This window comes from Colletotrichum costaricense (assembly GCF_030867565.1).
Source record: "Colletotrichum costaricense strain IMI 309622 chromosome Unknown Scaffold_12.1, whole genome shotgun sequence".
NCBI classification, from domain to species: domain Eukaryota; kingdom Fungi; phylum Ascomycota; class Sordariomycetes; order Glomerellales; family Glomerellaceae; genus Colletotrichum; species Colletotrichum costaricense.
Genome location: NW_026848241.1, coordinates 395,399 through 411,812, shown reverse-complemented (window position 1 = coordinate 411,812; position 16,414 = coordinate 395,399). Strand labels below are relative to the sequence as shown.

The 16,414-nt window shown below is 52.3% G+C and overlaps 4 protein-coding genes across 4 annotated transcripts; 2 read left to right on the top strand and 2 right to left on the bottom strand.

The window, feature by feature from the left end:
* Positions 1 to 1,018: 1,018 nt before the first annotated feature.
* Positions 1,019 to 3,191, bottom strand: CCOS01_11091 (fungal specific transcription factor; the record flags this gene model as incomplete). Its single annotated transcript, XM_060459244.1, has 4 exons — positions 1,019 to 1,725; positions 1,785 to 2,872; positions 2,936 to 3,018; positions 3,084 to 3,191. The coding sequence occupies 4 exons, from the start codon at positions 3,189 to 3,191 to the stop codon at positions 1,019 to 1,021; spliced, it is 1,986 nt and encodes a 661-aa protein (XP_060309976.1).
* A 566-nt stretch (positions 3,192 to 3,757) lies between these two features.
* On the bottom strand, positions 3,758 to 4,802 carry CCOS01_11090 (uncharacterized protein; the record flags this gene model as incomplete). The annotated part of the gene is made up of 3 exons (XM_060459243.1): positions 3,758 to 4,291; positions 4,362 to 4,597; positions 4,652 to 4,802. The coding sequence occupies 3 exons, from the start codon at positions 4,800 to 4,802 to the stop codon at positions 3,758 to 3,760; spliced, it is 921 nt and encodes a 306-aa protein (XP_060309975.1).
* Positions 4,803 to 5,319: 517 nt separating this feature from the next.
* On the top strand, positions 5,320 to 10,061 carry CCOS01_11089 (RecF/RecN/SMC N terminal domain-containing protein; the record flags this gene model as incomplete). Its single annotated transcript, XM_060459242.1, has 3 exons — positions 5,320 to 6,348; positions 6,397 to 9,762; positions 9,825 to 10,061. The coding sequence occupies 3 exons, from the start codon at positions 5,320 to 5,322 to the stop codon at positions 10,059 to 10,061; spliced, it is 4,632 nt and encodes a 1,543-aa protein (XP_060309974.1).
* A 1,236-nt stretch (positions 10,062 to 11,297) lies between these two features.
* Positions 11,298 to 15,051, top strand: CCOS01_11088 (uncharacterized protein; the record flags this gene model as incomplete). The annotated part of the gene is made up of 3 exons (XM_060459241.1): positions 11,298 to 11,507; positions 11,574 to 14,961; positions 15,041 to 15,051. The coding sequence occupies 3 exons, from the start codon at positions 11,298 to 11,300 to the stop codon at positions 15,049 to 15,051; spliced, it is 3,609 nt and encodes a 1,202-aa protein (XP_060309973.1).
* Positions 15,052 to 16,414: the final 1,363 nt, after the last annotated feature.

Genomic DNA, 16,414 nt, shown 5'->3' with positions numbered 1-16,414 from the left:
AGCTTTCCCGGTGGTCAGCAAAGGGTGGCGACCGGACCATCGGCAAAATAAAGTGGAGATCTCAAAAGATTAGTCATCGACTTGGAAGCATCATGCATTTGGCCGCTCATTGGTCGAAGCGCGTCTGCGTATTCCTGCTAGAGTACGTACCTTCATGGAAATATTCACAACATTTTCGCAAACCTCCCGCCGCGAGCATACTCAGGCAGCAGAATTGCGAGAAAAAGCATGAGCAGCGTTCGAAGTGTCCATGACCTAGTGGTGGAATGGTAAAGCGTGATTGGTCCCGAAAGGGTTGCGAGTTCGAGTACAAGTGTACCCACAAAGATTGGTGGTCCTACATAATGCCACAGACAGTTCATCTTTGTTTCTTTCGAATCACGATCTAGTTCTCTTGCTGTCATTAATTATGACGCAAAGAAAATTTGATCCGATGGAGCCTCACGATGCAAATTGTTTGGTGGATGTGGCTTTTACGATTTTACCACACTTAATATGCAAGGGCAGATATCGTATGGTATTGAATTCTACGGAACAACTTTGATATTCTATTTTGCCATCCGCATTGTCCTTGGTATATGAGACTGTTCCCACATTCAAAGGACTGAAGTTCTTGACGGTTGCATGGACTTCGTGTCTTGAACACATGTAAACCACATCGATGCTTCCGGGGCAACTCGAGTCTCTTTGGCGGTATTAGTGCGCCAACCTCTTGAGGAGGATATCAGTAGCCATGCATATCCTGCAAAACCCCTAGACCTTTGGTTTGCTGTGATATAGCTACGCAGTGTTCAAGTCGGTAGAGTGAGCTTGTAACGCGGTCCACGGACGCGGGAGTTAATGGGTATAAGATGCCATTGGGCTAGGTAATCACCACAACATGCCGTGACTGATAGTCCGGTGATAGCCTGGATATCTCAGCCAAAACGTTGTGCCATCAATGCATCTGAGGCGTGGGAAATCCTAAATCTTGGTGTGGTAGAAAGAATCATTCGAATCGGTACGTGGAGAGGAATCTTCAACCAGCAAATTGATCCCACTCACCCCAGTTGAGGGGTAGCCCTATATCGAGGTTAGCCTCCAAAGCGTTATCGACTGCCGATAGGTTGAAGCTCGGATCGAAGTGGCCAAAGACATCTAGATGCGGCATCGCATCGACAATCGAAAAGTCAATCGCTTCCAGCGCCGGGAGCTCGGCGGTTGACGCAGGAGCCAAGGGAGCCGACGGCGGCTCGGCCGGTGCCCCGTCAACCACCAAAGGCTCGTCGATTTTACCATTCACAGGTACGTCGACAACAGCAGCAGCCGATGGCAAAGCCGCACCCCCTTCTTGGGCAATGGAGTTTGCAGCCCGCTCCATCTCTCGCAGGATTCGCTCGCCCAGTCCCGCGACGACCCGTGCGCTCCAGAAGACGTCGCCGAACCGCTTCATGAGCTCCGAGTTGGACTTGAATGCGCTGCGGGCGCGGGCGCGGAACATGGGAAGGGCACTGTGTCGCATTTTGCGGTACTCGACGCTGAGGGCTAGAGAGAGGGCATATGGGACGAGAGGGACCGGGCTGAGGTGATCGCGGCGGATGGCGGAGGATATTCGCTCGGCTGCGAGAGAGCGTCGTGCGTTTGCTGAGGGCGGTGGTACTGATGACGCGTATTGTGCTGGGGGTCCTGGTCTGGATAAGCGGCATGAGAGGATGATTACGGCGTGGTAGAAGACCTCTATTGTGGCTTTTGAGGGTTAGTATTGCATACTGACATGGGGTGAGAGAAGAGCTTCTTGAACATACCAAGAAGCGGCGTGGGAACCTGCAACGCATTGGCTTCGAGGATCATAGGCTCGAGGACTGGTAAATCGATAAAGGGCTTTGCTTCCAGCGACTGAGCAATAACACCCGGACGATAGAGCTCAATCACCTTATCCAGCCACTGCACGACCGATAGGAAAAGTTGGAAGCAGGGCGCTTGTCTGCGGAAACAGTCGTCTAGCCCGGGACCGATGTCACCCTCGTGCAGGACGCAAGGTCTTCCGTAGGTCGCCGCGTTGATACGATCTAGTGCCCAAACAGCGCAAAAAAGGGTATCAAGAGAGTCGTTGCTGGAGTGAAAGAGGTGCAGCCCGAGGGTCTGCGAATGGTGCGCGGCCCTGGCGCCAAGTTGAGCAGGCAAATCTGCTTCATCAGCACCTGAAGGCTGGGCATACAGTGATAGCATGCACAAGGCACGTATGTGTATCGTCCGGTCCGAGATCAAGCTCGTATCTAGGATGGCCCGTATAGAGCTAGACAATGTCTGGGAGAAGTCTTGGTAAGAGAGCCTCTTATTCCCCTGCGTAGCGAGGCGCAAGTGGCTCTTCATGTCAGGGTCAGTGGCAGCAGCCAGACATACCACTTGTCGCATGACAATACCTGCTGGGGAATCGCCATCATCCAAAGCCTCGTCAGGGATTAGGCCAAAAATAGGATGGATCTTATCTTGGTACACCTTGTGGAGATGTTTATAGTCCTTCTCCGGTGGAACACAGGTGAGACAATTCTGCTTGACATAAGGCAGCAAGACCTTGTCGATAATGGCCGACGGACGCGAAACAACGGAGGTGGTCGACTGTGCCGAAGCGGCATTGAGTGACGGAAGCCAGACACCCACCTCGGCCTTCTGTGTAGGATTAGCGGCCGGATCTGAGTCGGCGGCCTCGGCGAACATGCCCTCCGGGTTAAGATCGCCAACGAAGCGCGTCTGTGGAGTCTGCGCTGGCTCCGAATGGCCCGCCGTGGCAGATTCACGGCGAACAGGGGTCGTGGACAGCACGGCATCAGCGTTCACAGACGCTGAGTGACGATGTTTGCTTGGCGAACTAGTGCCGGCGATGACATGTTGTCTGGGAAGAAAGGGTTCAGTCAGCCAAAGGTGATCATCAAAGTTGCCTGATTAGGAAACCAACCCAGCGTTGTCCGGCGGCGAAGAACCCGCACACCCGTCATGGGCGGGCTCCAACGGCGGAGGTTCCCCGTGGATGCAGCGTTTCTATAATTGTCATGTAAGAAGAAATGCGTCTAAGTCGAGTGGAATCGTTTTTGGTTCGAGCGGACCTTCTTTCTGCGACATGATTCGCAGGCCTGCAGAACCTGCTTCCGCTTCAAGGGAAGCCCCGAAGAGTCGGAGCCGACAAATTTGACGCCTTTAGCGGGGTTGCTCATCGTCCCGACGCAATGGTGACTCCGAACGGAATAAGAGATGGAGAGGTCTTAAGCAAGCGAAGCATCATCACCGCAGATCGCCGTCACGAGGGGGGAATGAAAAGTGAGTTGTAACACGCGAGATGAGAGACGGTGAAGGACGGGTGATTTGGTGTAAGGCGGCGGAAGCGGTTGACGCAGCTAAAGTGACTGGACTCCATGGTGTGGGCGGGCGGTGCGGGCGGCCGGGGGGTGACCTGCAAGGTGTGACTCGACGCGGAGCTTAGTCAGACGCGGGATTTCTCGGTGTAATCTCGGTGGAACCATCACACCTTGGCGTCACCGAGGTGAACAGTCGCAATTCAACAAATGCATGGCAGGACGCCGACGCGGGAGTAACTCGCTTTGTCAAGTCATTAGGTTTGGAACTGTGAACTTAATGAAGACCAGTCCTTTTTTCAGTCTCACTTGATATTCCAGGTATAATTTGAGGGCATTGCCCGAACGCCATCGCTATGCTGAAATCAACCACTCGTCCCCGTCGTGGGATAGAACACCCGTCAATATCTCAGAAGTTAGAAAAGTAATCACTCTGCTCGGCCTCCTAGGCCGCTCTTAACACCTTCTAGTACCACTCCCCAGCCACCTCCATGATTCTTGTCCTGCACAGCTTCACTTAGCCTACCCGTCACCAGCTTTCTCACGAGGAGTGTGTCTCGCGCTCTCTTCAGCTTCTTTCCATCTTCGCGAGAAAGGAAGTCCTCGAACCAGGCCTCCTCTGCCGCATCAAAGGGCAACCCAATAAGCTCAGTTGACCTTGCGGCTGTCTCTTCGTTCGCAGGAGCGCCAATCACGTTGGAGACAAGCTGGCGGAACAGCTGTGCCCTGACAGCATCGGCGTGGGTTCTGGAAAAGTAGAGGGCTTCGGTGACGCTAGTTCTTGACATGGCGTCGAAGAGAAGCTCGAGAGCCTCGGATGTCTTGAGAATTGGCTGGACAGTGTGGAAGTATGAGAGAGGCAGGGTGTAGTCGCCGTCGGGAGCATTGCGCACAAGCGCTGTCATGATCTCATCGGCAAAGTCGGTAGTTAGGGAAGGGTGCGCAATATACTCGAGTGCTTTCTGTTGGTAGTTCGAGTAATTAGTAAGTGAAGTGTTGCCCAGTGACAACAGTTTGGTTGGAGGCGCGTACCTCGAATTGTTGATGATCCAGAAGCCAAAGACCCTTCATGAAGATCTGATAGTTCTTGGGAACACCGGACGTGACGGCGAACTTTGACGATGCCTGGGATCTAGTCTGGCTCGTGTCAAAGTCGAGCAGGATGTAGTAGAAGATCGAGAGTCGGTGGTGCGTTGACATAGTGGCTTCGCATAGTTGCTGGTGTAGTGTGCGCAGAGCATTCTCGGTTTTGGGAGGGTATGTCTTGGCTGATTTCCAAGGTCAGTCATAGAGGATCTCGAGGCGACTGGGAGGAAGCATACACTTGGTGAGACCCAAGGCTTTCAGGACCCGGTCGATGAAGAGGGCGCCATCGAGGCTCTTGCGGTAGGTGTCGATTTCCTGAACGGACTTGCGATCGTAAGGGAACTGCTCCGCCCCAAAGACGTGATCGAAGTTGGTGTAGTCGAACATCTTGAGGTGTGGTGGATCAGCGATGCCTCTGTAGGATACTGGAGACCACAAGCTTGCTGTCAGTTTAGGCGGAGTGTTTTGGTCGTCTTTTTTTGAGTTGGCGGGATGAAATGCGACGGCTTTGCGCCGGGCAAAGATCGATGTAGAGCTTCAGCCACACTTCGGAAGATAGGAAGCACCAGCCACAGTCGCGACTTGACGTGTCTCCGCAGCCTTGTGGCGGGTGGGGGCGGGCGGTGTGGGCTGTTTGTTTACAATCGACCTAATCGGTGAGCGATTCAAACAAATCAAAGTGGGGGAAAGTGTGGGAGCAAACAATACAATTGCGTTTTCCCTTTTCCCTTTTCGCATCCGGCATCACCAGATTCTATTACCGCAGCACCACTTTGCGCCTGCTGCGTTTTCTTTTTCATTCTTGCTTGGCTTCTTGTCACCTTGATTGAGATACCCCACGCACTTTTGCCTTTGCGTTCATTCGCTTCACACACGACTAACCTACAACCTCACCACAAGCATAATGTCGGCCCGCCCACGCCGTGCGACGCGCCGCCAGGCCATCGTCGACTCATCCGACGACGATGAGATCGCAAACACCACCGTAAAGAGAGAGGAAGAGAGCGAGGAAGAGTTCGCCCCCGAGCCATCAAAAAGCCCAGTACGCCGACCAACACGCGCCCGCAAGAGCGCTGCGCCCTCATCTACGCCTGCTCCAACAGCGCCTCGCCGCCGCGGCAGACCTAAGAAGAATGCCGACACTACCGTGGCCGAGGAGGCCACGAAGCTTGAGGAGGAGGCTTCGGTTGCAGATGTAACGTCCATCGCAGAGGCGCCTTCAGCAGTGGAGGAACCATCGATGGCGGATGAGACATCCTTTGCCGAAGACCCCTCGGCGCATGACATCGCTCCCTCAATAGAGCCTAGCGAAATCTTCGACCCCGACCAAACTATTAGCAAGAAAGAGCCGCCATCCTCAGCAAGAAAGCCGTCTCCCAGAAAGCCCAGGATGAGCGCTGCGCCTAGAGCTTCCACCAAGTCTGCGACACCAGCATCCATACGCAAGCCATCCGCTACTCCCGAGCCCTCCCGGGTCCATGCAGAGCCTCTCGCCGACATCACAGCTTCTTCAGTCAACGAGCAGCGACCGGTTGCAGACGAGACGCAGGCCACCTTCAAGCCTGTACGCGCGATGGACACCGTCATGGAGAAGCCAATGGACATTGTCTTGAAGTCGCGCACCCTGACCGTGCCGGTGGTCGAGGACACAACTCCCAAGCCTCGCCTGGTCATCTCCTACCTGATTCTTACCAACTTCAAGAGTTATGCTGGTCGTCAGGAAGTCGGTCCTTTCCATGGATCATTCTCCTCCGTTGTTGGCCCTAACGGTTCTGGAAAGTCCAACGTTATTGACTCCCTCTTGTTCGTCTTTGGCTTCCGTGCAAGCAAGATGCGTCAGGGCAAGCTTTCTGCCTTGATTCACAATTCAGCCCAGCACCCGAATTTGGACCATTGCGAGGTCTCTGTGCACTTCAGAGAAGTCATGGATCAGGTTAGCTGCGTCAAATGTTTCGTGCGAATAGTCGCTAACCATACGTAGCCCGGTGGTGGACATGAAGTCATTCCCGATTCCGATCTCATCATTTCCCGCAAAGCCTTCAAGAACAACTCTAGCACATACTACATCAACGGCAAAGCCTCCAACTTCACCACAGTCACCACCCTCCTTCGCGACCGCGGCATCGACCTTGACCACAAACGTTTCCTGATTCTGCAGGGTGAGGTCGAGTCCATCGCCCAGATGAAGCCGAAGGCTGCCAACGAACATGACGACGGTCTTCTCGAATATCTGGAGGATATCATCGGCACTTCAAAGTACAAGACGCCTATTGAGGAATCCGCCACCGAGGTTGAGACTCTCAATGAAATCTGCATGGAGAAGAGTGGTCGCGTTCAACACGTTGAGAAGGAGAAGAACGGCCTCGAAGACAAGAAGAACAAGGCTATTGCATACATCCGCGACGAGAACGAGCTCACAACAAAGAAGTCTGCGCTGTACCAACTCTACATTGGCGAGTGCAACGACAACGTTGCTGTTACTGAGGAAGCAATCAGTCAGATGCAGGCGCAGCTCGACGATGAGTTGGAGAAGCATCATGGCGGCGAAAAGGTCATCAAGGAGCTCCAAAAGTCATACTCTCGTGGAAGCAAGGAGTTTGAGGCGCAAGCGAAAGAAACCGAGGCTCTTGTTAAGGAGATGGCCAAGTTCGAGCAAGAGCGCGTCAAGTTTGACGAGAAGAAGAAGTTCCTCAACGACAAGCAGAAGAAGCTGGACAAGACCATCGCCAACGCCGAAAAGTCCGCTACTGAAGCAGACGAGACCATCGCCCAATGCGCGGAGGAGATTGAGACCCGCGCACAAGAAATCGCATCACTCGAAATCAGAGTGCAAGAAGAGGAGGCGGAGCTCGCGACTATTCGTGAGGGCCTCAAGGGCAAGACTCAAAAGTTCTCCGACCAGATTGCAGTCAAGCAAAAGTCATTGGAGCCCTGGAAGGAGAAGATCAACCAGAAGCAATCAGCCATCGCTGTTGCAGAGAGCGAGATGAACATCCTCGAGGAGAAGGCCAACGCTGGTGCTGTGGCCATTTCTGAAACGGAGGCAAAGATTGCTGCCATTGAGGATGCTCGCGCTGCCAAGACTGAGGAGCTCAAAGAGTGCCAGGCCGAGAAGGCCAAGCTGGAGGAAGAGAGAAAGGAGGCTGAGCACGAGTTGACACGATTCAATGCCCACGAACCCAAGATTCGCGCAAAGGTGTCTAACGCCAGACAGAAGGCGGACGAGGCTCGCTCAAGTTTGTCTAAGACGCAGACTCAGGGCAACGTTCTCACCGCTCTGATGCGCATGCGCGAGTCCGGTCGTATCGACGGGTTCCACGGAAGACTCGGCAACCTCGGCGCAATTGACCAAAAGTACGATGTGGCCATTTCCACGGCCTGCGGTGCCCTCGACAACTTTGTCACCGACACCGTCGAAGCTGGTCAGCAATGCATTGAGTACCTTCGCAAGACCAACTTGGGTCGTGGTAACTTTATGTGTTTGGACAAACTGAGGGTTCGAGACATGAATGCCATTCAAACCCCCGAAAATGCGCCTCGCCTCTTTGACCTTGTCAACCCCAAGGAGGAGAGGTTCCGCCCAGCATTCTACCACGCCCTTCAAGATACCCTTGTGGCCAACGACCTGGCTCAGGCCAACAGAATCGCTTACGGTGCCAGGAGATGGCGCGTGGTTACCTTGGCCGGCGAGCTGATTGACAAGTCTGGTACCATGTCTGGTGGTGGTACAACTGTCAAGCGAGGTCTGATGTCTTCGAAGCTTGTTGCCGAGACTTCCAAGGAACAGGTCTCGAAGCTTGAGGAAGATCGCGATGTTCTCGAGGAGAAGTTTCAAGACTTTCAGGAGCAGCAGCGCGAGCTTGAGACAAGAGTCCGTGAACTCAATGATCAGATCCCTATGCTCGACACCAAGATGCAGAAGATCACTCTTGAGATCGATAGCGCGGCTAGGAACTTGGCCGATGCCCATCGTCGCATCAAGGAGTTGAGCAAGGAGCACCAACCCTCCGCCTCGGATAATAACCGCATTGCGGCTCTTCGCAAGGAAATTGCTAAGCTCAACAAGGAGGTTGAGAAGCTCCACGACGAGACATCTGGAGTTGAGGAAGAGATCAAGGCTTTGCAAGACAAGATCATGCAGGTTGGTGGTGAGAAGCTTCGCCTGCAAAAAGCCAACGTCGACTCTTTGAAAGAGGAGATTGTCTCTCAAAACGAGGAGACATCCAACGCCGAAGTTCGCAAGGTCAAGGCCGAGAAGCAAAAGACGAAGCTCGAGAGAGACCACGCCAAGGCCACCAAGGACATTGAGGTGGCTATTCGCGACCTTGAGAAGCTCGAGCATGAGATAGAAAACCAAGGCGAGAAGGCCGAGTCTCTTCGAGGCCAAGTCGACGAGGCCGAGGAGGGTTTGGCAGCTAAGAAACAAGAGCTGACATCCGTCAAGGCCGAGCTCGATGAGAAGACCGCCGAGTTGAATGCTACTCGGGCCAGCGAGATCGAGATGCGCAACAAGCTTGAGGAGAACCAAAAGGTCCTGACTGAGAACCAAAAGAGACTCATGTACTGGAACGACAAGCTGTCTAAGCTGGTGCTTCAGAACGTGGACGACCTGACCGGAACCTCTAACCCTGCACCCAAGGTCGCCCCTGCCCCGACAGCTGCTGAAGCAGATGATGACGCAGAAGCGGATGGTGACAAGACAGTGACCCAGGACGCTGTCACTGGCGAGGACTCCCAGCCATCCGCCGAAGCCGAGGATGAGGACGATGAGGAAGAGTCTGACGAGTCTCAGCTGCCATCTCAACCAAGCAGTCAAGCACTCGAGCTGCCCGTTTACACTCCTGATGAGCTTGCGGACATGAGCAAGGAGAAACTGAAGGGAGAAATCGCCGCTCTCGAGGAGAAGACACAAAACGTCAACGTCGATCTCGGTGTTCTCGCCGAGTACCGTCGCCGTGTCGAGGAGCACGCCGCCCGCTCATCCGACCTTCAGACCGCCGTCGACCAACGCGACGCAGCCAAGAAGCGCTGTGACGAACTCCGTCGCCTGCGTCTGGAGGGCTTCATGGAAGGCTTCAGCACCATCTCTCTCCGCCTCAAGGAGATGTACCAAATGATTACAATGGGTGGTAACGCCGAGCTTGAGTTGGTCGACTCCCTGGACCCCTTCAGCGAAGGTATCCTCTTCAGTGTCATGCCCCCAAAGAAGTCGTGGAAGAACATCAGCAACTTGTCTGGTGGTGAGAAGACACTGAGCAGTTTGGCGCTTGTCTTTGCTCTGCACCACTACAAGCCAACGCCACTGTACGTCATGGACGAGATTGACGCTGCCTTGGACTTCAGAAACGTAAGTTCTTACCCTCGCCATTAGTTGTTGCGATTCATCCTTGCTAACATGGTCACTTTCAGGTCTCAATCGTTGCCAACTACATCAAAGAGCGCACGAAGAACGCCCAGTTCATTGTCATTTCGCTCCGAAACAACATGTTCGAGCTGGCTGCCCGTCTCGTTGGTGTCTACAAGGTGAATCATATGACGAAGAGCGTGACGATCGAGAACCAGGACTACATCGTGCGGACACGGGTGCAGGGCCATGGTCAAGGCCAGATTCAGCAAGCCACGCAACAGACGACGATGGCGCGATGATGGAATATGGGAAGTGAGAGAAGGGGAGAGTCTTACGAATCATGGGTTCATTGCTATTTTGCGCGCGTTTTGAGTTGATCATGCCTGTTAATATTGTCGGCCCCTTGGGGTGGCCATGGGTCGGTTCTTTGTGTGTCATCGGTATAATGACTGTACGAGGGGAGGCGCATCATGGATGTAATGATTGAAAAGAAAATTGGAGGCTTTTCTGGCTTTGTTCTACACATCTTGTCTGACTTGAGTGAGTTCTCATCTTTCGCCTCGGCGCGTGATTGCTGTGAGTGAACCCCTCTACCTTTAGTTTGTGTCGCCTTTCGCTTCTTGGTTTGGTCTTGTTGAACCTCAAGTGCGTGATCTTGTCCCCCTCATTTACTCTTCTCTGTCTCATTCTGGGAGATACCACAAGGTTTTGGTCGAATTTCCGCTCGATATAGAGATGTGAGTCAGCAATATTCGCTTGGCGAACGGCACTCATGCCGAGAGTCTTTTTTGAACTCTCACGAGATGAAATCACGGCCTTGACGGTGAGAGTGGCTGAAACGATAGTAGTCTCTATCAGTCCGATCCAAGGAGCGATTGAATGGAGCATCGTGGGCACGAATCAAAATCTATCGAAGACAAAAACTTGATGGAATACGGTGATTGAACATGAGCCGTAGTGCAGCTCGGGGATGTCAGTATGGTACCTGCATGAACTTGACGGCGTACCGCGTCGGTCTCGGACGCGCATGCAGCTGAACAGCACAAGGTCACCATGGTGCGCCGCGGAGTAGCTGGGCCCGGTGTTGGACGACACCTAGTCAGTGGTACCGTGATGCTTTCATCGTTAATGTCTGGAAGCGATGGCATCACAGCGATAGTGCTTCGTGTTGTTGCTATTGCTGTTTCCTAGTCTCTCACCGAGGCACTGGGCCGGGGTCCAAATGGTGAGGAGTCCAATGCTAGCATTTGTCTCGGCATTATGGTCTATTCTCGGAATAGCGGCATGAGAGAACCAGTTTGCGATAAGTGAAGGTATCGTGAGCCGAGCTCATTACACTCTGTATAAAGGTCTCGGGGGAGCTGAGATACTGAAGGTAAGGGCGACGAGAAAGCCCAACGGGACCAGAGGCCGACGAAGCTCGATAGCCTCCGCCCTCAACACTCGCTCAGTTAATCTCTCTGTTCTTTTCTAATCTGACCACTCTTGCCGCCTTTTCTGACTTTTTAGCCTGAAGTCCAAGATCATTCGTTATCATGTTTGTCTCATCTCTCATTCTTCTCGCAGGAGGCGCGGCAATGGCTGTGGCAGATGGATGCCACGGCGACAACCTACTCCGGGCTATGGAGCGGCACAACGGGACGATGTACTGCTCCATGCTCCTGAACTCTGGTGACGCCACTGGGACGCTGAGTTTACCGGATCCTATGCCGACGAGTTATCCCGCCCTATCCGTAACATCAGCGGTAAGTTGCACTCTACCCATGCCAAGCCCTGTTGATTGTGAAGAATTGAGGACTAATATGCCACAGTGCTCTTGTCTTCTCAGTCTCGACCCAACACCTCGGGCACCTTGCCACGCAAATGCGACGGCAACGCCGGCAGCTGATTACTCTACTGTAGTCGATGATCCCGGAGCAACTAACGCAGCATCAGCCACGGCAGCCTCGGATTCCCATACCATCCCAACAGCCCACGCAACTTTCGAAGGGGGTTACTCTTATTCCTTCCCCGGCCCAGCTATCCCATCCGAGACAGCGTCGAAGTGTGGTTGGGGCGAGGTGACCGCCACAGTCCAAGTCACAGAAACGCAAGTCAGCACGATCTACATCTACAGCTCCGAGATCCCAAACCCAAGCAGCGTGCAGAGCCTTTCGTCCGTGAGTGACGGGGACAGCGGTGGTCGGCCTGTCCCGCTTTCCACGACGAAGACTATCACCGGCAACGCTAGTGGGACTGCATCTGGATTCGTGTCGACTGTAACGTTGATCGGAGACTCTACCGTTAGTTTGCCCACGCAACCTGGGACGACGGTTGAATCGACGGCAGCAGTGCCAAGAGTGATTACGATTACCAACGGGAACTACACGACAGTCAAGACGGTTTTTGGGAGCGCCTCTGAGCCGAGTTCTACAAGGTCCATGGTGGGAATCACTTCGGTTATCAACGGGGTTACAACGACCATCACTGGAGCTCCTGGATCGTCTTCTTGGAGTCTGTCTTGGCTTTCTAGCACTACTGGTGCTCCGAGCCAACAAACAACAGTCGGTACGCCCATTGTTCCACCTGCAGTCACCACAATCACGAGTGATGTCGGCGGGATGGCATCGACTTGGGTCGTTACGCTAAGCGTAAGCACCAGCAGCGGTCCATTCGCCAACAACAGCACACCGACTCAACTCCCGACCCCCTCAGAAACCACCCCGGGTGCCTTCACTGTCTTTACGAGTATCATCAATGGGGATGCTTCGACGTGGACCGTGATAGGTGGCTCAACTCTTGTCGGTTCTCCCAACTCGACCTCGCCCACGTCCACGCCAAGCCCCTCTCAAGCTGCTGAGGTTAGCATCATCACGAGCGTCAATGGAGGGGTTGCTTCTACCTGGACGGTGATTGGAGGCACAACTGTTGGAATTCCGTCAAATGGGAGCGTAGTTCCAACGCCTCCTCTGACTCCATCTGCAACAGAGACTGGGGCATTCAGCGTAATCACAAGCGTGGTTGGTGGTGTTGGCTCGACTTGGACGGTCATCGGAGGTTCAACCCTCGCTAGATCTCCAACTCTTAGTGCTAACCCCTCTATCATCACAAGCATCATTGACGGTGTTGCTTCGTCGTGGACTGTCATCGGAGGCTCTACCATCTCCGTGAACCCCAGTGAGATATCACCGAGTCCGACGGTATCTGGGGCAGCCACGGTAATCACGAGTGTGATAGGAGGGGTCGGGTCAACCTGGATTGTTATTGGAGGCTCGACAATCGCGAACCCAACAAATGCCACGGGATCGATTCCTACACCGGCCACAACTGGCGATGTAGTTGTGGTCACGAGCATAGTTGGAGGTGTCGCCTCTTCATGGACGGTCATTGGAGGCTCAACAGTCAGTCCGGTGCCAAGCGCTACGACTGCTCCATCTGATCTGCCACCTGGTGCGAGCGTCGTTACCAGCGTCATCGGGGGAGTTGCTTCTTCATGGACGGTGATCGGTGGCTCTACTATCAGTCCGACTGCAAGCCCACCTTCTGCTTCGGGCGAACTACCACCCGGCGCAACTGTCATCACGAGCGTTATTGGGGGCATCGCCTCGTCTTGGACAGTAATCGGAGGCTCAACCATCTTCGCTTCGTCCGACGCCACAGCAGGGTCTCCCACGGCAACCGCTACTCCGACAGTCATTACTAGTGTCATTGATGGTGTGGCTTCAACGTGGACAGTCGTCGACGGTTCCACCATTTTTGGTACCCTGACGCCAGGCTCTTTGAGTCTGATAACACCGACAGCTGTCAGCCTGACTGGCGGCGCCACGTTCGTGAGCACTGTCAATGGTACAGCCCCGACAGCGGGTAGCTCATCATCCACGACTGGGTTTTCATCTGCGCCGGCGAGTACCTCGGCGACCTCAACCTCAATTCATGACTCCGCTTTCACGGGTATCTCGGTCATTGTAGCGCAAAATGCGACTTCGTGCTACGCCCTTCCAACACCTACAGCATCGCTACATGAGTCTCTCCTGAACGTCACTAACCGTACTCCTCCGTACATCGACGCGTTCTACCTCAATGAGACTACGCACTCCGTTCAGTACCTCCGCCTGATAGACAATGCCACCAACCCAGTTCTCGTCGACGTCTCCGACCCATCAAGACTTGGAATCCTTGACAAAGCCGGCAATGTGCTCTCCATCGACAGCGAGGGTTTGCACTTTGCCTCGGCCAATTGCTCACCCAAGATTGACGTCTTCATCTCTGGTTTTTTCCAGCAACTGAACACCCTGACAAATTCGACCTGTACAAACACTACTGATATCCCAGTAAACGGCACAAATCCTCGCCGTCTTCCCGTTTTCAAAGGGACGTTGGCCGAGATGGCACAAGACGCATTCGACATCACTCTCCATCTCAAAGACCAGTGCGGTAATCCTGCCCGTGCTGATCTGCCAGTATCAGTCGCGCTAGGTGATACCCAATGCATTGTTCTCCCAGATGTCACGGGAGACTTTGTCGCGAATTGCGCATTCCCGGGAAGCGGGAGCGATTCCATGGAGTGTGAGACGTCTGTTCAACAGACTCTGGATCATTTGACGCAGGGATCTCTGGTGGGGAGTTGTCCACCTCTCACGTCGGTGTGGAGTCTGCTCTTCCAGCAACTCGGCAGTGTTATCAACGTCGACGAGCTTCTGCAGCCCTTCATCGATGCTGGATTACAACTTGGCTCTGATGCCGGCAAGGGAATCCTGGCTGTCATTGACAGCTTTATGAACCTTTACGATTTCTCGGCCGCAACGTTCAAGAACTCGACTTCGGGCTCTGGATCGGGTCTAGGTGATATTGTTGAGGGATACGGTGTCACAACTATCAAGACGGAAGTCTGCCGTTCTCTCATCTCGACTGAGACGTTGAACCTCACTTTCACGGCTGGAACCTCCACTACACCCATCTCACTCGCGAACATAACGGCCCTACCCTCATCAGGCCCAGAGTACGAGCGCAACATCACGGACCCGACAGCACTTGCATGCTGCCCGAATGCAAACGCTTGCATCGTGCAAGATGGAGAACGGTTCTACCCACCCGAAGCCTCTATCCCTGACTCTGACTGCCTCTGCGGCAAGACTCTGGAGGGCGGGGGTATTGGGTTCCGGACGGGTAGATGCGTTGGGTATGATCAGTGTAACGCGACATCGCCCTGTGCTGGAGGTGGTGTGTGTCTGGTTGATAATTGTTGTGGCTTCAATGTCTGTGTGAATGGGACGGAGTGTTCTGCTCCAAAGGCTGCTAGGATCCGAGTGAATCTGTTCGGGGCGGAGACTTCTGGAGGGCTTTTCTGATTGTTTAGTCATATTTCTACATTTTATGTCGTCTCATTGATTCTGCAAATGACATGCCCAGCTGCTACATCCTTTCAAGCGAGAACAAGAGGAATTGCTCTTCACCCAGTCCTATCCCGCCTGTGTTAATTCATCGACTTTTCATGATGTCGTTGCACGTGAGAGCTGTCATGGCTAGCGCCAACCCGTTGTACTTATAATCCCAAAAGAAAGATACCTGCATGCACGTCGATTTAAGCTACCCTTTTGGCACTGAACCGATACCCTATTCGAGCGATCGGGTTAGCCCGCAGCTACATGGTCTGCATGCGGTAAGACTGATATAACCCATGCAGCTGACGAATCCAAACACCCTGGAATGGCACATTGGCGGGCAGCGTCATTCTCATGATGTTTCTAGCTAATAGAATAATAGCATTGGGTGCGGATTTCTAAGCTGATAGGAAGCCTGTAGAAACGTGCTTTTGTCCATTTGCCCAGCACACGAGACCTATAGCGCTTATACCTAAATAAACAAATTAAATATAAGGTTTATATTTAATTATTTAGCTAATTTCTCGCACTATATTTAATTATTTAACTTATTTAATAAATAATTGATTAATTTAACTAATTTCCTAATTAGGAATTAAATGAAGCTATTACGAAAGTCCTTATAGTACTAATTTATAAACTTTACCTCGATTAGCTCTTCTAATTATAAAATTAACCTCTTATTTCTATAATACTACCGCGAAGCTAGTTCTTAAGATATTAAACCTCCTCTAGTATAAAAGATCTTATTAATAATCGCTATAAAGTTAAAATTAACTTCGCAAGGCTAAATATCCTCTCGTAGTCTATTACTATCGTAAAGATCATAAAAATATTAAGTACAAGCTTACTTAACGTTAAATAGGTTAGCTAATAGTTAATTTACTATTAGATTAGGTTAAGGACCGGCTAAGGGATAATCTATAAGTAATATTAATTAAGCTTAAGCACGTAGTTAATTACTACCTCTATTATTCGAGATATTAACTATTACTAATACTACGAGTCTTCTACGATACTCTCTAAAATCGTAAGGGTAATAAAAATAGCTTATAACTATCGTAACAAAGGAGGAGGACTTAGACAATAAAGAGGAAGAGGACTTACTATCTCGTTTATATACTATTTTTATTAATAATCGTAAAGTCCCTTTTTCATATCAAATAGCTAGTAGCTCTACTCGGGCATATCCTATCTCTTCTCTAACTATCTCAATCCTTACTTAAAGTAAAAAATAATTACTACGGCATAGAGCAAAGAGTTACCTAACTTAGTATAATACTTATTAAGGA